This window comes from Gossypium hirsutum, chromosome D13 (assembly GCF_007990345.1).
Source record: "Gossypium hirsutum isolate 1008001.06 chromosome D13, Gossypium_hirsutum_v2.1, whole genome shotgun sequence".
NCBI classification, from domain to species: Eukaryota; Viridiplantae; Streptophyta; class Magnoliopsida; order Malvales; family Malvaceae; genus Gossypium; species Gossypium hirsutum.
This window is the reverse complement of record NC_053449.1, coordinates 49,852,223-49,877,861: the sequence shown is the minus strand read 5'-3', so window position 1 is coordinate 49,877,861 and position 25,639 is coordinate 49,852,223. Positions and strand designations below refer to the sequence as shown.

Genomic DNA, 25,639 nt, shown 5'->3' with positions numbered 1-25,639 from the left:
CTCCAGCATAATCAGAGTCCACATAGCCCGTGACACTGCTAGTGCAGTCACTCTGATCATATACCAAGCATAAATCTGCAGAACCTCTCAAGTACCTGAGAATCCATTTCACGGCCTGCCAGTGTTCCTTGCCAGGACAACTCATGTATCTGCTGACCACACTAACTGCATGTGAAATGTCTGGACGAGTGCAAACCATTGCATACATCACGCTTCCAACTGCACTCGAGTATGGAATGTGAGACATTTGCTGCTTTTCTTCATCAGATTGTGGTGACAACTCTGCAGAGAGTTTGAAATGTGGTGCCAACGGAGTACTCACAGTTTTCGCTTTATCCATGCCGAAGCGTTGAAGAACCTTTTCAATGTAGTTCTTCTGCGACACACGAAGCTTGCCCGCCTTGCGATCTCTGTGAATATCCATGCCCAAAATTTTCTTGGCAGCACCCAGATCCTTCATCTCGAACTCACCACTCAACTGCGACTTTAACTTGTTGATTTCCGACATGTTTTTGGAAGCAATTAACATGTCATCAACATACAGCAACAAATAAATGTGCGAACCATCTGAGAGCTTCCGATGATAGACACAAGCATCATAGTCACATCTTGTGTAACCATGCTGAATCATGAAGCTATCAAACCGCTTGTACCACTGCCTTGGGGATTGTTTCAATCCATATAAAGACTTCTTTAATAGACAGACATGGTCTTCATTACCAGGAACTGTAAAACCCTCTGGTTGACGCATGTAGATTGTTTCCTCGAGCTCACCATGCAAGAACGCCGTTTTTACGTCAAGCTGCTCAAGTTCTAGATCAGACTTGGCCACCATGGCAAGTAATACACGAATGGAAGAATGCTTTACGACTGGGGAGAAAACTTCATTGTAGTCAATCCCCTCTTTCTGAGTGAAGCCTTTAGCAACCAATCGTGCCTTGAATCTAGTTGCTTCAACCCCTAGGATGCCTTCCTTTTTCTTGAAGACCCATTTGCAACCAACTATCTTCTGGTTACTTGGCGGCTTAACCAACTCCCAAGTATGGTTCTTGTGAAGAGATTCTATCTCCTCACTCATAGCAATTGCCCACTGTGCCGACTCATCACACGTGACAGCCTCATTATAACTGGAAGGTTCTATACCAATGGACTCCGCCACACTGAGCGCGAAAGACACCAGATTAGCGTAACGCGGATTTGGTTTGATTTGTCTCTTCGTTCTTCCAGTGGCAATGCTATATGGTTTTTCTTGAGGTGACTCATCTTCATCGGAATCTTGCACCTCAACTTGATCATCCTGGACTGAAGTACCTTCCGTAGGAATTGGAGCGTCCACCTGACACTCCACCTGCTTCTCAACACCGTGATCTCCCATTCTATCTGACACCTCCTTTTCCCGGGAATTTGTGGTGGATCGAAGCATGGATGACTCATCAAAAGTCACATCTCTGCTGATGATGAACTTGGACGAAACCGGATCAGGACACCACAACCTGTATCCTTTCACCCCTTGGCCGTATCCAAGAAATATGCATTTCTTCGCCCTCGGTTTGAGTTTTCCCTCATTTACATGAGCATACGCAGGGCAGCCAAACACTCTTAAACCAGAGTAATCAGCAGGAGAACCAGACCATACTTCCTCAGGAGTCTTCAGCTCAATAGCTGTTGACGGAGATCTGTTAACCAAATAACAAGCAGTATTAACAGCTTCAGCCCAAAATTCTTCACCGAGCCCAGCATTTGATCGCATGCAACGAGCTCGCTCCAAGAGAGTTCTATTCATGCGTTCTGCAACTCCATTTTGTTGTGGTGTTCGACGAACAGTGCGGTGTCTCACTATTCCTTCATTTTTGCAGAACTCATTGAATTCACCTGAGCAAAACTCCAAGCCATTATCCGTCCGGAATCGCTTGATCTTCTTTCCTGTTTGATTTTCGATCAAAGCTTTAAATTGCTTGAAGTTGATGAGAACCTCATACTTGCTCTTCAGAAAATACACCCAAACCTTTCTCGAGTAATCATCGATAAAGGTAAGCAGATATCTGTAACCACCTTTAGAAATTGTCGGAGAAGGCCCCCAAAGGTCAGAATGGAAGTAATCCACTGTGCCTTTTGTCTTGTGAATCCCAGTGCTGAACTTTACCCGAGTCTGCTTACCGAAGACGCAGTGCTCACAGAAATTCAACTTTCCTGTACACTGCCCAGACAATAATCCTCGTTTGCTTAGCACCGATAAGCCTCTCTCGCTCATATGCCCGAGCCGCATATGCCATAACTTCGTGGTGTCAGAATCTAGATCATCTGATGATGACACTCCCGCAACACCTGTAACCGAGGAACCATCGAGGAAGTAAAGGCCCCGCTCCAAATTACCACGTATCACAGTCAAAGCACCCGAGAATACCTTGAGAACTCCACCTTCAGCAGAGTACCGAAAGCCTTTCTTGTCCAACGTACTCAAAGAGATCAAATTTTTCTTCATTTCTGGAATGTGCCGAACATCAGTTAGAGTTCTAACAATACCGTCAAACATCTTTATACGAACTGTGCCAATCCCCATGACTTGACATGCGTGGTCATTTCCCATTAGTACTGAACCAGAATGCTTCTCGTATGTTGAGAATGCATCTTTCGAAGTACTTATATGAAATGTAGCTCCCGTATCAAGAATCCATCTCCCACCAGCGTAAGAGTCGGATACTGCAAGAACGATCTCGGCATCACTTGAAGAATCTGCATCAGCTACATTCGCACGATCATTTTGTTGCTCCTGTGATTCTGATTTCTCCTTCCTTTTCGGACAATCTACCTTCATGTGCCCGTACTTCTTACAGTAGTAGCACTGTATTCTCTTCTTGGACTGCGATCTAGGATGGCTTTTACTTGAACTTCCACCCTTTGCCTTGGATCTTCCTCGAGCAACCAAGCCTTCGCCTTCATTGTTTTCGACCACCTTACCAGTGATTTTCTTCCTCAACTCACTGGAACTTAAGGCATTTTTCACCTCCTCTAGAGTCAGGTCATCACGACCGTACATCATTGTATCAACAAAATTCTCATACGAGGGAGGCAAAGAACACAAAACAATTATTGCTTGGTCCTCATCATCGATTTTGTTATCGATATTATTCAAATCCATGATAATGGAATTGAATTTATCCAGGTGCTGGGAAACAGGTGTACCTTCCTCCATCTTCAGGGCATAGAGTCTTTGCTTGAGGTAGAGCCGGTTCGTCAATGACTTCGTCATGTACTTGCTCTCTAACCGGAGCCACAAACCGGACGCGGTTTTCTCATCCGCTACTTCTCGTAGCACTTCATCTCCTAGACATAGCAGAATAGCACTATGTGCTCTTTCTAGCATGTCATCCTTTTGCTCTTCCGAAAGCGTGCTTGGTAATTTATCTTTACCAGACAATGCTTTTAGCAATCCTTGTTGAACCAGCACTGCCCGCATCTTGATGCGCCATAAACTGAAACTATTTTTCCCGGTAAATTTCTCGACATCATACTTAGTCGATGAAACACTTGTAGCCATAATTTGGAACCTTTGAATGAATGATAATATTTTCTTCCTGATGTGAAAGATCAGACAAAGCTGCAGTCACAGGGCAATTCAGAAAATATTATCACTCCTTCAACTACGCTCTGATACCAATTTGTTGCGGAAAGGATCGATTCGAGAACTCCGATATGACTACAAGTAAATTGACCGGAACGAAAAATAAAGTGAACACAAGGATTTACGTGGTTCGGCTTTAATGCCTACGTCCACGGGCAGAGGCGAAAAGAAATTTCACTATAACAAGATGAAGATTACAAGTGTTTTACACTCAAGACACAACCCGAGAACCTCACAACTCTCAACCCCTATAGAAAACCCGAAAGCTAAAATCCTAGCTTTCAAAGAACAAGCTTTGCTCTCTCTTGGTTTGGGATGATTAATATGGCTAATGAACCTCTCTATTTATAAGAGAGTTCAAGGACATAATTGTCCAAAACTTTGGCAAAGATTTGTGGTTGAAAATGGACACCAACAACCATCCACTAATCCACTACCACCAACAACCCACTACCAACAACAACAATCCACTACCAATTTTAAGCCATTTCTTAACACATCTTGAGATAGATCAACCGACTGCAAATTAGTATGAGCGGATGAGCCATGATCAACAGATGAAGGGGAAACTGAGAATGAACTAATAGCATTAGAAAAGGAGGAAAATCCAGAACTAGCAATAGGGACACAAGTGTTCGTGACTGGTGATTCAACTATTGGAAGAGTGGAGGAAATAAAACCAGTTGCCTGTGATGACGGAGGAGATGCAAAATCACTTTTTTTGGAAAAAGGAAACACATGTTCCTGAAACTTCACATGCTGCGAAATAAACACTCATTCATGAGAATCAATGCACTTGTATCCATGATGCATGAGACTATATCCCAAAAAAGTGCAAGGTGTACTTCGATGCTCTAGTTTGTACCTGTTGAAAGGACGAACATGAGGAAAACAAAGGTTGCTAAATACTCGTAGAAACTCATAATCTGGAGCACGATTATATAGTTTTTCATGAGGAGAAATGTTGACAAGGACCTTTGTTGGAAGCCTGTTAATGAGATACACAATCGTTAAAAAGGCATCAAACCAAAACCTCAATGGTAAAGAAGCTTGTGTGAGTAAAGTGAGGCCAAGTTCCACTATATGTCTGTGTTTCCTCTCTACTTTGCCATTTTGATACAATGAATGAAGACAAGTCAAACAATATTGAATACCACAATTAGCCAAGTAAGAATGAAGACCACGAAATTCACTTCCTAAATCTGTCTGAATCGAAACTATAGAAGTATTAAACTGATTGTGAACAAGCTTTTGAAACAATTGCACAACTTGAAAGGCTTCAGACTTTGCTCAAAGTAGATACAACTAACAAATCCTATTATAGACATCAACAAACGAGATATAATAGAGAAAATTATAAGTGTTAAAAAGTAACATGTTTTAATTTCATTCTTAATGCATTTTTCGATAACTATTCGATGTAAAATGGTAAATTTTATACTCATAATCCTTTAAATTCATGTTTCTATACTTATGAGAGCATTTGGGAGCAAAAGGAGCGAATAACGAGGAAAAATTGAAAAATCGAAGCAAGTTTTAAGAGCCACACAGTCGTGCAAGCCACACGGGTTGTCACACGACCATGTGCCAAACTGTGTGAAAATCGCGAACTGCACTCTAAAAATGCAGAAAAACGTAATTTTTAAGTTTTTTGAGCATTATAAGACCTATATATACCAAATATAATGAGAAGAGAGTAAGTCGTTATAGAATATTCAAGAATCAACTCGAAGAACACCATTAAAGCCGACTCTGAAGCAGATATCTATCAAGATTGAAGATTTCCTTTTTTATTTCTTTGAAGTTTATTATGAGTTTCTTTATTTCTTTTATGGTTATATTATCTTTGAGATGTTTTTATTTGTTATTATGAACTAATTTTTTAAATACCTAGGGGAGATGAACTTTATGATGAATTCTGTCTTTTGATTTCTGTTTTACACAATAAATACTTGGATCTTGTTCTCAATTATGTGTGTTTAATTCTTGGTTTAATATTTATGGACTATTAATCCATGTTTGATGTGCTTAAATCAGAGGAGAAAAAGTCACTATTTAAGAGTAAATCTAGCATAATTGATTGGAGTTGCATGCAATCCTAGAAATAAAATGACATAAATCTACCGGATTAGAGTCAAATGTAATAGGGAGATCTATAGATTGAGTTAATACAATAATAGGAGTTTTAATTAGAAAGAAATTTCAATTAATCAACCTGGAGTTAATTGTTTATACTCTCAAAAGAGATATTAGCATAATTTAAGAATTTCTACAATCAAGATACTAAGTGAAGAAATTGTTTAATTCAAATTTATAATGACAAATGAAAACTAGGTAGATTCTTTCCTAGGTATTGTTTCGCTTCTTGATTGTTAATCTTTTTTTTATTCGTTCTTTGTCATGTTCTTTACTTAATTAATTTAGTTAATTTTAGTTTTAGTCAATCTCTCCAATTTGTCGGTTAAACGATAGAAAGATAATAATTATTAGCATTTTTAGAGAAGGATATATTTGCTCACCTAACTATACTATTAATTGATTGGTGCGCTTGCTTTCGTCAAATTTTGAGTTGGTTTTGTGTCCATCAGAAAACCACTGGAAGATTCATGTGCCAGACCCTAAAAATCAATTTCCACTAACTCAAACGGTTTGTGATATACAGTGTTTGATGAAGACAACTGTCGCTTGTGGCTTTTGTCAACATGACAAGTAGCACAAAAAGAACATTCTTTATTTTTATGAATACTTCTATTACAAGAGGACATGACCATGCTTTGGACACCTTCAGCTGGATGACCAAGATAACGATGCCACAACTAGTACTTTGAGACAGGAGACTGATCTTAAAGATTGCTTAAGAGGGTATTGTAGGCTCTTGTTGAATGGATGATAAAGAAAGTGAAGACTTGCAATCAAAAGCAACTTCACGTGAGCATTCATCAGCAAGAAATGTATACAGGCTATCTTTTTCAAGACCCCGGTGAAGAACCTCACCAGTAGCCTCATCCTTAACAAAGCAATGAGTGGGATGAAACTTAAAAAACATCAAATTACTTTAAGCAAATTTACTAACAAACAATAAATTATTGGTGATATCAGGAACATGCAGCAATTGATCCAAAATAAGTTGTCGAGAAGTAAATGTAAGGAAGGACTGACCAACATATGAAATACTTAAAGAAGCATCATCACCTACAGTTACCATACTTGACCTGGAATAAGTTTGCTTGACATGAAGATGAGCAAGATCATTGGTCACATGATGTGTAGCACCAGAATAAAAAAAAACCAAGAGGAAACAGATGAGACAACAACATTGACTGAATTTGCTTGACCAATCTCATTAGGAGATTCAGTAGTTTGAATTGCATCAGTGGACAAAAAAGACCCTTATACTTGGATATTAGTGGAAGAGACATAGTAGGTACATAAGAACAATAAGTTTCAGGAGAAATGGGTACATACGAACGATAACTTTCAACAAGAAAGTCTGATGGTCCTGTAGGCTCCGAGAAAGCACATGAGTTAACTCCAACAACTGAAACAGACCGAGGACTATAGGTTTGAGCTGTCACCCCAGCAAAGTTTTGGTTGAAACGATGGAAGCACCAATCCACAAGATGGCCAAGTTTCCAACATAGTTGGCATTGTAATCGATTGTTATATCGACCCCGTCCTCTACCTGCGTAACTGTTCAAAGCGCGGGACGTGCTTTGTTGTACATAGTTAGAACCAGACGAGTAAGGAAAAGTACCTGATGAACGATCAAAATTGTTCACAGCAAACTGAGCATTGTTGATGCTCAGAGGAACACGCAAAGAATCTCGTAGCCTTGATTCAGAATCCATAAGACTAGAAATCACACTTTCAAAATCATAGGGTTCCTTACTAACAGTTATAATAGCCACAAAATAGTCATACTTAGATGGTAGACCGTTCAAGATTGTAGCAATTTGCTCAACTTTTGTTGCGGCATTTCCACAAGCAGTTAGAGTGTCAATAAACTTCTTTGATTTTTGTGATGTAATCACGCATTGAAAGATCTGCTTTCTTCATGTCACATAATTGAAAATGGAGATACATGACTTTGGTGGTTGTACTGGTGGAAAACAACCTGAGTAAAGTACTCTTGATGGAATGAGAAGTCTTAGCACCAACTAATTTGGGCAAAATATGTGGACTGATGGTGGATAACAGCCAAGAAGCAAGAGCACAATCTTGTTTCTTTTACCTACGAAAATCAGGATTGACCACTGCCTCCCCTGTGGTGGACATGACGACTAGTGGTGGTACAACCTCAGTTCCATCAAGAAACCCTTCGGGACCATTACCATGAACCGTAAACAACACTTGTTGCTTCCAGAGAAGAAAATTGTGATCAATAAGACAAACACTAATTTTCTTATTTGTAAAGGATAGATTGGCCTGAGTAGCAACAGGAATAGATGATGGATCCATAAAAAATGAATAATTGTCGAACTACCGGCCGAAAAATAGAGGCTCTAATACAATGTGAAGTGACAATATTCTGATGACAACTGTAAGGAAGACACCGAAGATAACTGTTGGAACAATGGCAGCAACAACCAAACAATGAAACACTAAGAGCATAAGCTCTATGAACAGCAAGCAGCAAAACAGGAAGCAAAAACATAAAGCATCAAGAGCATAAGCTCTTGGTTAACAAACAGAAAAGAGAAAAGAAAAGAATGTAACTGAATGGGAATAATTTAGTTCTCATTTCATTTCAAAATATAAGTTACAAATTTGGAAATGTCAGTTACCTAATTTTATAACTGCTCCCATCTAATTTAGCAAGTTGACACTAAAGTATTACAAAAGAAAGTTGAACCTTTTCAGCCATTACATCCATCAATTCAAATTCTAACTACTCTAAAGTCTAGTTGCATTCTGAATTTAGTAACATTACAAAATGAACAAAAGAAACAAATGAAACAAACTGCTCCCAGCTTTGCCTGAGTTCTGGTCTGCTGTAGTTGCTGGTCTGTTCCTTGGCCTATTGTTGCATTGCAGTCCATGTTCAACAGTCCTCCTTGGACTGTAGGCAACAAACACCAAAAGATTTCCTCAAAAGTTCAAACCTTATAGTTCCAAGTGGCTTTTTCAATATGTCAGCCAGTTGGTCTTGTGAGCTGCAATATCCAAGACTCACATCTTTTGATTGCACTGCCTTTCGAACGAAATAAAACTTAAGTTTGAAATGTTTTGTTTTTCCATGAAAAACAGCATTCTTTGATATAGCAATTGCTGACTGATTATCAACCATAATCTCAGTAGGCTCAAATTATTCCTCATTCAAATCACACAATAATTTTCTAAGCCAAATAGCTTGACTTACTGCTCCAGCTGCTGCTATGTACTCTGCCTCTGTAGTAGATTGAGCAACTGTCTGTTGCTTTTTAGAGCTCCAACAGAAAACTCCAGAGCCAAGTGAAAAAAGGTAGCCTGAGGTGCTCCTCATATCATCAATCGAACCTCCACAGTCACTGTCTGAGTAGCCAGATAGCTTCAGTTGACCTCCTGACTTGAACATCACTCCAAACTTCAAGGTTCCTTTCACATACCTGAGGATTCTCTTTACTGCCTTTAAATGTGATGTGTTGCAGCTATGCATGAAACGAGATAGCAAACTGACCGAATGCATAAGGTCAGGTCTAGTTGTTGTCAAGTATAGCAAACATCCAATTAAACTTCTATACTCCCTTTCATCCACCTTTTCTTCATCTCCATAGCTGCTCAACTTCTGTCCCATGACCAGAGGTGTACTCACTGGCTTGCAATTCTCCATATGAAACTTAGTCAGTATCTTCAGGCTAAATGCATGTTGACTGATGAAGATCCCTTGATCAGTCTGACTTACTTCCATACCAAGAAAATTACTCATAGTCCCCAGTCTGTCATATCAAACATAACCTGCATTTTCTCATTGAACTCTTGAATCAGTTCAAATTTGCTTCCAATTACCAATAAATCATCTACATATATTGATACAATCAACAGTGTCTCATCATTGGACTTCTTTACAAACAAAGTTGGTTCACTCAGGCTTTTCTCAAAATTGAGTTTGGACAGATACTCATCGATTCTGTTATACCAGGCTCGAGGGGCCTGTTTTAAACCATACAGTGCCTTCTTCAGCCTATAAACCTTGTCCTCCATCCCTTGGACTTTGAAACCATCGGGTTGTTCTACATATATTTCCTCCTTAAGGAAGCCATTCAAGAAGGCTGACTTGACATCAAGCTGGTGGACCTTCCAGTGCTTCTGTGCAGCCAAGGCAAGCAGCAATTTAATAGTGTCCAGCCTTGCTACTGGAGCAAAAGTTTCCTCAAAATTAATGCCAGCCTGTTGGCTATACCCTTTCACCACAAGCCTTGCCTTGTGCTTGTTCAGAGAGCCATCTGTATTGAACTTTGCCTTGTAAACCCACCTGACACCAATGACCTTCCTCTGTTCAGACCTGTCCACTAGATCCCAAGTATCATTCTTGTGGATCATATCGATTTCAGCCTCCATAGCTTTCCTCCAGCTCTTGCTTCTAACTGCATCTTCATAATTTGAGGGTTCAACAATGGCCACATTGCATCTCTGGTAGATGTCAGCAATGGACCTGTTCCCTCTCACAGGAGCATCATCAACATTGGCATTGCTGGCCTCTCTTTCTGCCAATTCCAGGTTGCTATCACCTTCCTCTTCTTCAAATGGACTTGTATCTGAATCATCAAAGTCCCAAAATCTTGATTCATCAAATTTGACATCCCTACTTACCAAAATCTTCTTGGTCGAGGGATCAAATATCATGTAGCACTTTTTACAGCATGTGTTGGTAGTCTATTGAGCAAATACACTGAAGTGTTGACACCTTCAGCCCAAAAAATGCTTGAAAGCCTGCTTTGGAACAACAAACATCTGGTCATGTTCATCACTGTCCTGTTCTTCCTTTCACTCACTCCATTTTGCTGAGGAGTGTACACTATGGTCAGTTGATGATGGATTCCAGCATGCTCACATAGCTTCTGGAATTTCTCAGACAAGTATTCTGTGCCATTGTCTATCCTTAGAGTTTTAATCTTGCAGCCTGCTTGATTTTCTGCCCAAGCCTTGAACTTCAAAAACATGTCAAATACATCTGACTTCTGTTTCATGAAGTACACCCAGCAAAATCTGGTCAAATCATCAATAAACAAAACAAAATACTTACTGCCATTCAGTGAAAATGTCTTCATTGGTCCACAGACATCTGAGTGCACCAGCTCAAGTCTGTCTCGAGCCCTCCATGTCTGGTTAGCTGAAAAGGGCAACTTGGCTTGTTTACCAAGCTGACATATCTCACAAACACCTTCACTTGCACTAACCTTCACCATATCCTCTGTCATGTTCATTTTGTGCAACCAATCAAGTGATTTGAGGTTAACATGGCCAAACCTCTTGTGCCAAAGATCAGTATTGTCAACTGAGCTTACATAGGCACTTTTCTCAAACTGACTCATATTCAGCATAAAGCATTTGTCTCCCATAGGTGCTGAGACAATCTCCCTACCATGTGCATCGCTAATGACACAAGAATCATTCTTGAAAACTAGTGAAAAGCCTTTCTTGACTAGCTGGCCTACACTGAGTAAGTTTTGGTCTATTTCTGGCACATAGAGCACATCAGAAATGATTTTGTTACCTGAACCAGTGTGAATCACCACATCACCTCTGCCCTTTGCTTCAATCAAGTTGCCATTGCCTATCCTAACCTTCGAGACATAGCTCATGTCAAAGTTCTTGAAAAGGCCTACATCTGTAGCCATATGGTGTGAGTAGCCACTATCCACAAGCCAACTGCTCTTGCTGTTAGCTGTAAAACATGAAGCTATAAATACATGCTCCTCCTGAGCTTGGACATCCTCGGCAGACTTGGCTTGTACTGGCTGTGCTTGTGCCTTCTCATGACTCCTACAGATTTTTCCATGATGGCCATATTTCTTACAGCTCCTACACTGAATATCTGGTCTTGTCCAGCAAAATTTCTCCAAATGATTGGTCTTTTTACAGTGAATGCATGGTGGAAACCTCCTTCTGCCTGCTTCTCTATTTGCTTCTCTCATTGCCTTATCCTTCCTTTCAAGCCAAGGTTTCTTAGCTTTCTGATTTGAGCTAGATCCTTCCCTGGTTCTTGCTTGAAAGGCTCCTTCAGGGTTCTCCTCCTGTCTGCTAGCTCTCCTCTGCTCAAGTGCATAAAGAGAATTAACCAATTCAGACAATGAAATGGTTGTAAGATCCCTCGAATCCTCCAGTGAGGAGATTTTTTATTCAAACCTCTCTGGAAGAGTAATAATCACCTTCTCAACCACTCTACTATCACTGAAATCCTCTCCTAGGAGTCTTATGTTGTTCACAGTTGCCATAATTCTATCAAAATATTGTTTAATGGTTTCTGATTATTTCATCTTTAGATTTTCAAACTCCCTTCTCAAATTAATAACTTGTTGCTGCCTGGTCTTATCCGATCCAAATAAACTCCTCTCTCAGCCTGTCCCATGCTTGCTTGGGAGAATTACAGGCCATAATGCGAGTGAAAATAACATCTGACACTCCATTCTGCAAACAGGCCATAGCTTTGTGTTTCTTGGCTCGTTCTTCACCATGTTGCCTGATCTGAGCAATGGTAGGATTTGCTCTTAATGGTGCTGGCTCGACATCACTCTCAACTGCACTCCAGAGGTCAAGTGCTTGAAGATATGTCTTCATCCTGACAACCCAAATGTGGTAGTTGTCTCCAGTAAAAACTGGTGGTGAAGGAGGAGCAAAACTCATGCTGCCACAACTGACTTTGAAAACACAAAACTGACTTTGTTTTTGAAAACTAAAACATAAGCAACAGAGGTCCTCAAAGATAAGAGGCTCTTATTACCATTTGTTGGAACAATGGCAGCAACAACCAAATAATGAAACACTAAGAGCATAAGCTCTATGAACAACAAACAGCAAAACAGGAAGTAAAAACATAAAGCATCAAGAGCAAAAGCTCTTGGTTAACAAACAGAAAAGAGAAAAGAAAAGAATGTAACTGAATGGGAATAATTTAATTCTCATTTCATTTCAACATATAAGTTAAAATTTTGGATATGTCAGTTACCTAATTTTATAACTGCTCCCATCTAATTTAGCAAGTTGACACTAAAGTATTACAAAAGAAAGCTGAACCTTTTCAGCCATTACATCCATCAATTCAAATCCTAACCACTCTAAAGTTTAGTTGCATTCAGACTTTAGTAACATTACAAAATGAACAAAGTAAACAAAAGAAACAAAATGAAACAAACTGCTCCCAGCTTTGCCCGAGTTCTGGTCTGCTGTAGCTGCTGGTCTGTTCCTTCACTACACCAAAACAAGCTTTTAGCGGCGCTTTTTAGCGCCGCAAATACTTTTAGTGGCGCTTTCGGAAGCGCCGCAAAAAACGCCGCTAATGACATCGTCGCTAACTTTAGCGGCGTTTATTTCTAAAAACGCCGCTAAAGACCAAGACCTTTAGCGACTCTTTAACCACAAACGCCGCTATAGAACATGAGCTTTAGTGGCGCTTTTTCCCACAAACGCCGCTAAAGAACATAATCTTTAGCGACGCTTTACTCACAAACGCCACTAAAGAACATGATCTTTAGCGACGTTTATATAAAAACGCCACTAATTTTAACAAATTTGTAACATCCGATTTTCATCCATATACATAAAATCCAACCAAAAACAACAAATTTAAATGATATTTCAAATTCAATGAAAGATAAATTATATAAATTGATAACTAAATTATAATTCAAAATATTCTTACAATAATATTAAAATTAACAATGTTAAAAATATTCTTACAATAACTAAAGCACACTAAAATGTTTACACAATCACCTCCCAAAAACAGGGGCAACAATAACCACAAGAAGAAAAAAAAAAGAAAAATACACAAATCAGAAACAGCAGTTTTTGGCAATCACTTTTTCAGGAGTAATACCGAAAAAATAACCCCTTGGTTTCAACAAAAATGACACATTACTTAGAAGTCTCATTGCTTTGTCTTCAGTTTCAAATCTTAACTGCAAATTGAAGAATAAAAATGCACTTTAGATTCATCATATTTGTTTACATGACAAATAAAAACCCAATGTTCACAACTTAAACTACACAAAATACCTGCAAATGCTGCAAGCAACAGATTAGATCAGCCTAAATGTCCTTCTCTTGCAACAGGGTTTCCAAATTATCCTGTCAAATGAATGTGCTGTCAAGGGCAGGAGAAGAGAAAAGCGCTAGCATTGAATAGATTCAACCTTTTTAAAAGTTAAAGGCTAAACTGCCACTTTTACCAGAATATTTTTCTCTCTTTTCTTTTCTTTTTCAAACCAAATTCACAAAAGAAATCATTCAATGTTAAAAATAAACTCAATTTATGTCATTAACCCCTGTACTATGCATAAATTGCAAATTTAATTTAACTACTTTTAAAATTTTGAATTCCAAAAAACATATGTTAAATTCTATTCTTTTCAAGATCTTATACAACAAACATATTATTATCATTAAAATGTCTAGCTATTAGCGTACTTACCTTCTTTAAGTGCTTCAATGGTTGATAGAAAATCCTGATGCTCTTTCTCTAGGTTAGACATTTTCTTTCTGTAAAATTCAGAATGAATAAGATGTCCTATAACTATTAGAAGAATCAACATGAAACTATATCCAAATGAAAGTCTAAACATGATAATATATAGCAAACGGAAGGAAACAACATTAAACATTTCACACAGGAAACCTACTTAATAAGCAAATAACTAACAATTAAATATCTCCCACCCCACACACACACATATTCTTTTGCTTCCTTTCTGGTTCTTTAGTTGTAATATGTAACAATAATAAATGTGTCTCTACTAATATCAACAAAAGTAACCTTCAATTCTGCACCAAAGAGTTATGTATGAGCATTATAATCCAGGCAGTTACTTTTGAACACATATGGCAAAAGGCATATATAATTGAAGAAACAAGTAATCAACTCATCCTGAAAATGTAGATCACAAGCCCTTTGGTAAAGAAAATTTACAGCATACTTGAAAGAAGAAATTTCAGCCTCTGTGTTCTCCAATTGCCTCTCCAATTTTAGCTCATTCAACCTTAATCTAAGTGCCTAAAAAGAAAAAAGCAGATGTCAGCATAAATAACTTTATACAAAAAAAAAAACATTCAATGGAAGATAATCCAAATGCTAGTCATATGGTCTAAACAAGCAAATTAACAAGATCAAAACCAAATAAATATAAGAGAGAGAGAGAGAGAGTTAAATCAACACTTTAAAATCCTTTCGGTTCTGTGCAGTAAGGATGGCAAACTATTTAATCTAATGGTAGAAATTTATAACAAAGATATTTGTAATCATTAAATTAATACTTTTTTTGTCTTTCCACCTTTTCATCTTTGCTACCAAAAAGTGCTAGCCTTTTATCACATGCCTAAAGGAGAGGCCTTCAAGCAAGACATACACATAATAAGTACTGGAAAATTAAGCCAATACTAACTTTCAAGGTAACACTTTGGAATAAAACTATATAAGTAAAGGTCTAATTATGAATTTTATCCCCTTAATTTACAAAACCTGATAAGTTAGTCCAATTGGATAACATTAGTAAACCTCACTGTTAAATTACTAGCTTGAACATCAACACTTCAATATTTAATATGTAAGGAAATTCAAAATTAAGAGGATCAAATTCTAACAAATTAAAGTTTCCAATGAAATTCAAAATTACACCAAAATTGATTGCTAAAACTTTATCTTGTTAACCATAATTAAGATCATATTATTCAAAGTTTGCAATTTCAGTTTCAAGCCGTGAAGCATGAAATAATAGCCATAGCAGCGCTTGCAAAACCTCCATATGAATGAACAAATGTAGTTCTTATAATATAAATAATCAAAAGGAGCAATAATCTAAAACATACCTTTTTCTAGTTTCCTTATTTTCTATGAAATCAAACAACAGCACATCCATATTTCTGTTTTTCAAACGTTAATCTGAGACAAAACTAATGCCTTTTCCGATTTTTTCTTTCAGACTTCTCATCATCAAATCCAATACCCAATTTTGACATATCGAATTCACTCAAATTCCTTCGTTTCACGATTCCAGATACGTAATTTTTGCTGTTTTGGTTCATTGGTCTTGGACTTTGCAGAAATCCCATGGACCTCCAACTTGCACAACAGAATGCGTGAAAATTAAGTTAGATTTAATAGATCTTAGAACAAAAATAGAATAAAACACAAAGGAGTACATACATGTATGCAAGCATCAAAAGGAATTAATCCACAATGAGGCCACGGATTAAAATGGAATCATTTCAGCTGATATCAGTTCCAGGCCCCCCAAAATGAGAGCCTCTTGATGTCCTGCTTTAAGAAAACGTGAGTTTTATATAAGTTTTTGGATGTTTTAACTTTTAATATAATTAAAAGCGTCCAAGTTTACATAGGCAAACTGGAAGGAAACGACTTTGTATAAACATACAAACAAGAAAATCTAACAAATTAATATGATCAAATTCTAACAAATTAAAGTTTCCAATGAAATTCAAAATTACACCATTAAGTAAATAAGAGTTTTAAATTACCTGAGATCAAAAAGCCATTTTGGGTATAAACTTTTGTAACTATTTATTAAATCTGCAACGTCGTTTTGATGTTTTGGTTCAATATTAGCTGAAGCTTCTCTAAGTTCCTTCCATGGATTTGTAGCGTTAGTAAGCTTATCTAAAGTTAAAGCTAGCTTCTCTTTTAAAAGAACCCAGTACACCTTAAACAGATACTCCCATCTAGTTTTATCATCAAAATCCACTTGAACCTGCACAGCATAAAGTAAAAGGCCTTTAAGGTAGAAAAAATCCTTACTCTTCAGTAATCTAAAAAGTGCCAATTATAGTAGTTATAAAAAAAACAGAACTAATGAGGAGAAAAAGCTATGAGACATTCAAAAAGAAATCATCCATTGCATGAAGATAAAAATATCAAAGATAAGATAAGAATATCAACCGCCCTTTATGTGACAAAAATGAATGATAAGAATATCAAAGATACTCACCAACAAATTCAACAGGAAAGATAGAACATTTCTTAGCAATTGTAACATTTTTATCTGGTACTGACAAAACTGCATTTGGAATCATGTGCCGAGTTCTATGTTTTATCACAAAACGCACAATCAATTCCAAAAAACAAATAATGAAAGAAAGATCGAAGAACAGTGAAAGGGTATTAAAAGCAACAAAGAAATAACAATTAAATTCAACTAAATTTCTTTTTTTTAAACAAAAATTCAATTAAATTTCATAGACTATAAATAAGGGAAAAAAAACACAGTGAAGATAATTCATATAACCCAAAAAAAAAATAGAAACCCGCTCAAGGTTCAGCATTAAGCGAAAACTATCAAATTCCCAACTTATTTCAAACCCAATTTTGTTATGAAATTAAGATCAACTTCCATACAGCAAAAATGAAAGCAATTTCGTAATCATCTTGTTTTGTAGGGCAAAAAAATAAGAATAAAACCCTAGAAAATCAAACAAAATGAAACAATATAAGTGAACAGGGAGAGAAAAAATTAGGGTTTAGTGAAGGGACTAACATCTCTGGGGACCAGGGCCGCCGTCAGTGCCGAGGGACTCGAAGTCGCGGGAGGCGAGACGGGAGTGGCAGTCAGCATCGCCCTCACGGAAGCCACGACCCTTGGTCTTCTTATGAGCAGAAAGAGAGGTGGAAGCGGCGCCAGTGATGGTGGACTTGAGCATAGGCAAGGGAGCTTGAGGAGAGGCATCGCCGGCGGCATTTGAAGTGAGGGAAAGCGAAATTTTGAAGTGAAGGATTTTGATTTCAGAACTTGGGGGGAGGGGGGTTGGCGGCATTTGGTAATAAAACCCACCGCTCAATTTTAAGTTTTTTTAAGTCAAATCTGATTTGGGGAAGAAAACGACCTCGTTTTGGTATTGTAAAATTTGCGGCGCTTAAAAAAAGGCCACTAATTGTATAACTTTTGCGGCGTTTTTATTAAAAACGCCATTAAAAATTAAATTCCTGTATCAAACGACGCCGTTTTAAAAAATAAAAATTCTCATAATTGCGGCGTTTTTCTCATAAACGCTGCTAATGATTGAATTTTTTTGTAATTTTATATTTAATTATTATATAATTCATATTAATTTTAAATAAATAATTTTTGAAAAATTAAGTAATATTTTAAAGAATTAGATAAATTTTAAAATTTTTATATAATTTTTGAGGTAAGAAAATAAAAAAATTTAAAATATGAAGGAAAAAAAAGCTTTAAAAAACTATCCATATCAATATCTTTATAAATTTTAAAAGCTTTATATAATTAATATTATGATTTATATTGACTTAATTCAATATTGATTAATTATCATTATGATTTAAATTAAGGGTTAAAGGTTAGGGGTTTCAGGGAAAAAGTTGGGTCTTTTCTTTAAAAGTATATAAATATTATAAAAATAAAAGTTTAAAATCTTTTTTAAATTTTTTAAAAATTTTTAAAATCTTTTAAAATTCATTTTAAAATTTTAAATCACGTAAAATATAAAACCTTTCAAATTTTAGAAAAATATATGTTATTTACTCTTTAAATAATAATTAGAAATGTTCACTACCCATACAACTCACCTAGTCCAAAATATGGTTTGGCTTAGATTTATATTTTTTATTGTTTTTAAACAATGAAATGGGTGATTTAGATAAAACGAGCTTGAAGTTGGAAAAGTATTTAAAATTGGGCATTGGCAAAATTTAATAAGTATTTGCGGCGTTTTCTTACAAAACGCCACTAAAATATTTCAATCCAGGACATAAACGGCGCCGCATTGATAAAATGTCAAAAATACTTGAGGTGCTTTCAGTAAAACGCCACAAAAATATTTCATTCTTTACGTAAACGGCATCGTTTTGACATATTTAAAATCATATTTCCGGCATTTTTCCGAAAAACGCCGGTATAAATTTTTTATTCCTCAAATTAAACGACGCCGTATAGAAAATTTAGAATATAAATTTGCGGCGTTTTTTCGCTTAAACGCCACTATAAAATTCAATTATTCTAATGAAACGGCACCGTTTAGAAAAATTCGAATGTATATTAGTGGCGTTTTTTGTTATAAACGCCGCCAAATCTCAATTTTTTATATTCAATTAGCATAAAACTTATATAAAAATTAATAATGTTTACAATTTTTTTATATCTTTCACACTTATATAAAAACTTATTTAATATAAAAATTAAAAATACTAATTATCCTAAACCTTAAACCCTAACTCGACCCCAAATCTCTAAACCCTAAATCTCTAACTCTAAACCTCTAATCTCAAACTCATAACCCTAATTACCCCAATTAACCACTAACCACTAACTACTAATCCTTATTATTTAATATATATAATTTAAAAACGGAAATTAAATCAAATACCATACTCTAACCCGACCCTTAACCCCTAAACCCTAAACCTTAAACTTTAAAACCCTAAACTCATAACCCTCAGCCCCTAACCTTTAACCCCTAACCCCTAAACCTTATTTAATATATAAATTAAAATACACTAATTAGTCTAGACCTTAAACCCTAACCTAACATCGAACCATAAACCGTTTAAATCCCTAACTAGCTCTTAACCTCTAACCCATAACCTCTATACCCCATTACCCTTAAATCACAACCCTTAAACTAGAATCTCTAATCCATATATAATCCCTAAATATTCCGTAATCTATAAACCTTAAAATTGTGACTCCTAAACCGGCCTTAACTACTAAATTAACCATATACCCTAAACCATGTATATATTAAACTATATATAATGATAATTATACAAAATAAATATTTTAAAATTATTACTATTGTATCCTTTACAATTATATATGAAATTATTTAATATATAAATTAAAAAGCAATCAGTTAGAGTTGCTCATGGGCCGGGCCGGGCCCAGAAAAAATTTTGGCCCGGCCCGAAATATGGGCCTAGAATTTTGCCTAAGCCCGGCCCGGGAAAAATTCATAAGCCCGGGCCCGGCCCGGCTCGGCCCGTTTTTTAAATAAATACCAAAAATTTATTTTAAAAATTAAAAAAAAATTGTTTTAAATTATTTTAAAATTAAAAAAATTAAAAATGTATTTTAAAAATATTTTAAAATTAAAAAAATTAAAAAAGTATTTTAAAAGTAATTTAAAAATAAAAAAATAAAAAAATTTATTATATTCGGGCCGGGCCGGGCCCGGGCCAAAAAAGTTGTGCCCAAGGCCCGGCCCGTTTTTTAATCGGGCCTCATTTTTTTGCCCAAGCCCATATTTCGGGCCTATATTTTTACCTAAACCCTCCCATATTTCGGGCGGGCCGTCGGGCCTGGCCGGGCCACCCGGCCCATGAGCACCTCTACAATCAGTCATGTACCCAAAAAAATTTAGAATATTTTTAATTAATAGTATTTTAATTTTTTTCATTTTTAACAAATATTTTGCTATGTTTTTTAATTCAAATTATTTCAATGTCTCATTATTTCAAATTTATCCATTTTTAACAAATATTCAATTAAAAATATATTCAATTTTAATTAATATAAACAAACAAATTAAAAAGTAAAAAAATACATAATATGTTTTTGCGGCGTTTTACAAAAAACGCCGCTAAAGGTCTGCGCATTAGTGGCACTTCATGAAAAACGCCGCTAAAGGTTTGCACATTAGCGGCGATTCCTTACAAACGCCGGTAAAGGTCAGTGCATTAGCGGCGCTTCCTGAAAAACACCGCTAAAGGTCTGCGCATTAGCGGCGCTTCTTGAAAAACGCCGCTAAAGGTCCACGCTTAGCGACGCTTCTTGAAAAACGCTGCTAAAGACCCACAAGGTTTGAAACCGTCGTCATTGGGCTTAGGTTTTTTGCGGCGTTTTTCTAATGATCATTTTTAGCAGCGCTTTCCTAAAAGCGCCGCGATCTTTAGCGGCATTTTTTGTGAAGCGCCGCTAATGCTCGATTTTTAGCGGCGTTTTTTGTACAAACGCCACTAAAAGCGCCGCTAAAAGCCTGTTTTGGTGTAGTGCTTGGCCTATTGTTGCATTGCAGTCCATGTTCAACAATAACAAGCAAAGCTGGCAGCAAGGAAGATAACAACCAAAGACAGATAACAGTAGAAGATAGAAGAAAGCTTGGTTTATGTATTGCATCAGAAGAAAATACTCTTCCAATGTATACAAAGCACGGTTTTATAGAGTAAGCAAGGAACTAAGCAAAGAGCTCAAGAAACTGACTCAACTGCTTAACAACTTCTTCAACAAACTAACTCCCCCAAACTATTTTGTTATTGTTCAACAACCAGTGTCGCATCTTCTATTTGCCGATGATTCCTACTTCTTTTTCAATGCTCCAATTAGTTTTGCTCAGTCAATCAAATGGTTGTTGAGTACATATTGCAGGATATCAAATCTTTCTCTAAATTGTAACAAGTCAGTTGTTTTTTAGTAGATCCGATAGATTATGAGCATTTTGGGAGTCAAACAAGTGGAATGACCTGGAAAATAGTTGGGATGTAATATTAGATATCTTAATCAAAGAAATATCTTTTTTCCAATCTATTCTTGATCATAATGATGAAAAGAGAGATTATTTCTTGGTTAAAGTTGATTAAATCTATTTTGTCAGCAGTTGAAACATAACGTAGTTGTTTGCCTTACAAAATCTCTAGAAATTGCCAACTTTAACGCATTTATTCTTTGTAGAAAATCTTCTTTTATTTCCAAGAGCAAGTTATGAGCAAATTGGGATGATCAGAGACGGTCTACAGGAATTTGGTAGAGCTTCAGCGTTGGGGGTAAATTTTGCTATGTCGAAATTGTTTGTGTCGCCGATTAATGGTGTCGAAGTATCTATGCTTAGTTCGACCCGTGGTACTCCTTTAACGGATAATTTGGGGACCTATATCTTGGTGTCCCAATTATTCATGGAAGAGCAAATTATGAAACGTATGCACCTCTTGTCGACATGCTTTTGAAGAGGCTGACTGACTGGAAGGGTAAGTTTTTATCTCCAGCAGGAAGGAAAGTTTTGATCCAATCCACCTCAGCAGCCATTCCATTGCATTCTATGCAAACGGCATTACTTCTCATTTCTGTTTGTGATAAATTGGATAGGTTGAATAGTAATTTCCTTTGGGGCGGTTCGACTGAATATGCTCATAATCATTTGATCAGTTGGGATCAAGTTTGTGGCCCTAAACACATGGGTGGTCTTGGCCTCCGTAAAGTACGAACAACAATTTGGCTATGTTGGCTAAAGCTAGTTCGCGATTGCATTTGAATCATGATGTTCTATGGTGCAAAGTCTTTCGCAATAAGTACTTCAATATTGGTTCATTTGCTGAGGCTCAATTAAAACCGACTGCTTCATCGACATGGCGTGGCTTAATTAAAGCTCGTGATGTATCGATGAAAGGGTGTAAATGGCGAATCACTTCTGGCAATAATGTTCAGTTTTAGCAAGACTAGTGGGTTGGCAATAAGCCAATTTATCAGAAATTAGACATTCCTGATGCAGTAGATAGATACGAGGCTGCCTCCGCCTTCTTATTTGATTCGGGTACTTGGAACCTAACTCATGTTGAGGATTTATTACCTGAAGCATTGAAGAACTCTATGTTGGCAGTTCCTTTGCGAATTATTCGAAGCAATCTTGGTTCGGATTAAGGCTTTCAGGGGCTGACTAGCAATGGTCTTTTCACGGTGCAATCGGCATACAAGTTGGCGGCGAGTTTAGATGCAAACCAGCATGTTTCCGTTAAGACAGGTTAGATTTGGAGGCTTGATTTCCCTGAAAGATTGCGTTTTTTCATTTGGTTGGTGTTCTTTGATAGACTAATACCAATCAAATGAGAGTGAGGAAAAACATGACCAACAGTGCTTCTTGCTTGGCTTGCGGTAATGCTTTGGAATCAACTTCTCACCTTTTTCATGATTGCAGCATCTTGAAAGAGATATGGTCAGGACTGCAGGTGACTAGGTTGCAACCCGACTTCTTCTCGTCAGATTTCTGAACCTGGTTAGAAAGAAATTTCACGGGAAAGTAGTTGTTAGATGATTGGATTCCTTGGGGTGTTTTACTCATCACTATCTTATGGGGTTTATGGAAAAATAGAAACAAAAGAGTTTTCTAAGGTATAGCGCCACAAGCTTCTTCTGTTTTAGCTGTGCGCATAAATTTACAAAAGAGATTGGTGATTTATTGAATTTATTGGATCACCGAATTGCTAAAGGACCAACATGGATGCAATGGTCGAAGCCTCCAGTAGGTTGTTTCATTTTGAATTCTAATCCAGGGTAGTCGAGGATTTGCGGTAGCTGGTGGGTCAATCCAAAATGAAGATCAGGGTTAGAGATAGTTTACAAGCTGAACTTTGGAGTGTTCGACAAGGCTTAATCTTGGGCAAAGAGCTTGGAATACGAAGATTGATTGTAGAAATTGACGCTTTGCTGGTGGTGAATTATCTTAATAAGCAACATGCAGAGGAGCATCCTCTTAATACTTTGATTATGAATTGATGAAGGTTGGGTTATGGAGATCCGACATGTGTTCAGTTGTGCCCGTCATTCGGCTAATCTAGCACACGCTTTGGCGGAAGATGGAGCAATCTTGGAGTCTCCCTAAGAAGTTTGATTGGGAATGCTGTAATTCATGTCTAAACTTGTTTGTTACTTTGTTCTATGCACCAAAAAAGAAGAAAAATTAAATTTTGAGATATATTATATAGTTCTTCGAATTACTTGAATTTGACTTGCTCAATGAAAAAAAATTAAAACGAATGAAACAGTTAATAAAATAATAAAATTCTAATTATAATTCTTAACCGTTTCAAATGCTAAAAAAGGTGCGGAACCTCCTTACATTTCTATAAAATCACGTCAAATTATGCATTTACAGTATATATCCCACCTTAACTCTTCTTCTTCCTTTCCTTTCCCTTTGAGCCCTAATGAAATCAATGGATAGCAGAAGAGTTTTGGTGGGGAGGAACATCATGTTCTTCTTCCTCATCTGCGTGTTTGGTTGGAGTTTGAAGCTGTCGGAAGCTCAAATGGTGCCGGCGTTATTTGTTTTCGGGGACTCCCAAGTTGATGTTGGAAACAACAACCACCTTTTCTTTTCCATTGCCAAGGCTAATTTTCCTCACAACGGCGTTGATTTTCCGACCAAGAAAGCGACCGGAAGATATTCTAATGGCAAGAATGCAGCAGATTTTCTGGGTAAGTATCACATATAGAAGTTTCAATGTTTATGTAAATTCACATTTTCGCATCATATACCTTTTTCCGATGGCATAATTTCGTCTTTACGGATAAAAATCCTTTCTCTTATAATGGGAAGGTAAAACTTTAACCACATCTCCGCAATCATTATATACATAAAAAAGTATGTAAAATATTATCCATTCGTTGCTTATTTATGTATCTTTATTTCTAGGTTCCCAACTACTTAACAATTTTCACATTAATACTAATGGAATTAACATTTTAATCCTACGTGACAATCTTGGGCAGCTGAAAAATTAGGGTTGTCAAGTTCACCAGCATATCTTTCTTTGTCAAGTAACACGCATGCATCATACATGAACGGTGTTAGCTTCGCCTCCGGTGGTTCCGGAATCTTGAATACTTCCAGTCAAGTTCTCGTAAGTATATACTAAGCTTATATCGAACATATGACCTTCAAATCTCTCCAATTATACCATTTCATCTGGTTTTGTAGGGACAATCCATACCTCTTTCGGATCAAGTGAACAACTTCTTATCAGTGCATAAAGTCATGCTGCAGAAGATGGGAACTGATGGTTTAGAAAAACATTTTTCCAAGTCTCTTTTCGCCATTGTTATTGGTAGCAATGATATCTTGAATTACTTTGAATCCGAAGATGAAAAGGACACCCCGGAACATCTTGTGAATTCAATGGTTAACAACCTGAAAGCAGAAATCAAGGTAACTCTTTAATCCATTATTCGACTCTCGGAAGGTTTGATCTAGATCTAACTACTCCAACTTAAAACATCAATGTGTGGGCAGAAATTATACGGATTCGGAGTGCGTAAAATTTTGGTGTCAGGTGTTGGAGCAATAGGGTGCGTACCAGCACAAAGAGCCAAGCACAGCACCCATGAATGCAATGAAGAAGTAAACATGTGGGTAGTTAAGTACAATGAAGGGCTTAAAGAAGTATTAAAGGGGCTGAAATCAGAACTTCCAGGCCTAAACTACGCCTTCCTCGATTTGTATGGTATCATGCAAAAAGTCATCCGAGATCCATCGGCTCACGGTACAAATACATCACCACCTTGTTATTATTATTCATTTTTTCATTGGGGGTCTTAATAGTTGGAAATTGACAGGGTTTAAAGAGGTACGAGCAGCCTGTTGTGGCCTTGGGGAACTGAGAGCAAAAATCCCTTGTTTGCCATTTTCAAGCTACTGTCCCAACAGGGCAGATCATGTTTTCTGGGATTTATACCATCCAACTGAGGCAATGTCTCGCATTGTTGCGGATACCGTTTTCGATGGCCCTTCCGAGTACTGTGTTCCCATGAATGTTCGGCAATTAATTGCTTCTTAAGTTTTTTTTTTTGTGGCCAAAAGAACATCAGTAAATTAATGGCCGGGGGGGAAATCGAGGCCTTCACCTCACACACACAAGCCATGTTGCAAATACTAGTGCTAATCCACTAATGTATAATGATTATAATGCTTAAAGACTGATTGAATTTGGATCTCAATTAAACAACTTCATGTATTCATACGCATCTAACAATCAACTCAAATCACAAAAACATAAATCATCATTCTCCTTGGACATTTATTAATATACTAATTTCATTTTTTTTAAATTGATTGTGATAACATTTTTTACCATCTGAATGCAATTTTAAG

The 25,639-nt window shown here is 36.9% G+C and overlaps 1 protein-coding gene and 1 long non-coding RNA gene across 3 annotated transcripts; one reads left to right on the top strand and one right to left on the bottom strand.

Annotated features, from left to right (window-relative positions):
* Positions 1-13,441: 13,441 nt before the first annotated feature.
* Positions 13,442-17,601, bottom strand: LOC107918376 (uncharacterized). 2 transcript variants are annotated; one of them, XR_001690078.2, is made up of 8 exons: positions 17,305-17,601; positions 16,292-16,521; positions 15,960-16,070; positions 15,623-15,875; positions 14,727-14,810; positions 14,232-14,299; positions 13,817-13,888; positions 13,442-13,719 (listed from the first exon to the last, which is right to left on the bottom strand). It is a non-coding gene; the product is annotated as an uncharacterized lncRNA (long non-coding RNA). The 2 variants fall into 2 exon arrangements; XR_001690077.2 differs by having other exon boundaries at positions 14,734-14,810.
* A 6,038-nt stretch (positions 17,602-23,639) lies between these two features.
* Positions 23,640-25,485, top strand: LOC121225102 (GDSL esterase/lipase At5g55050). The gene is made up of 5 exons (XM_041109037.1): positions 23,640-23,967; positions 24,262-24,392; positions 24,470-24,697; positions 24,782-25,031; positions 25,105-25,485. The coding sequence occupies exons 1-5, from the start codon at positions 23,697-23,699 to the stop codon at positions 25,323-25,325; spliced, it is 1,101 nt and encodes a 366-aa protein (XP_040964971.1). The 5' UTR covers positions 23,640-23,696; the 3' UTR covers positions 25,326-25,485.
* Positions 25,486-25,639: the final 154 nt, after the last annotated feature.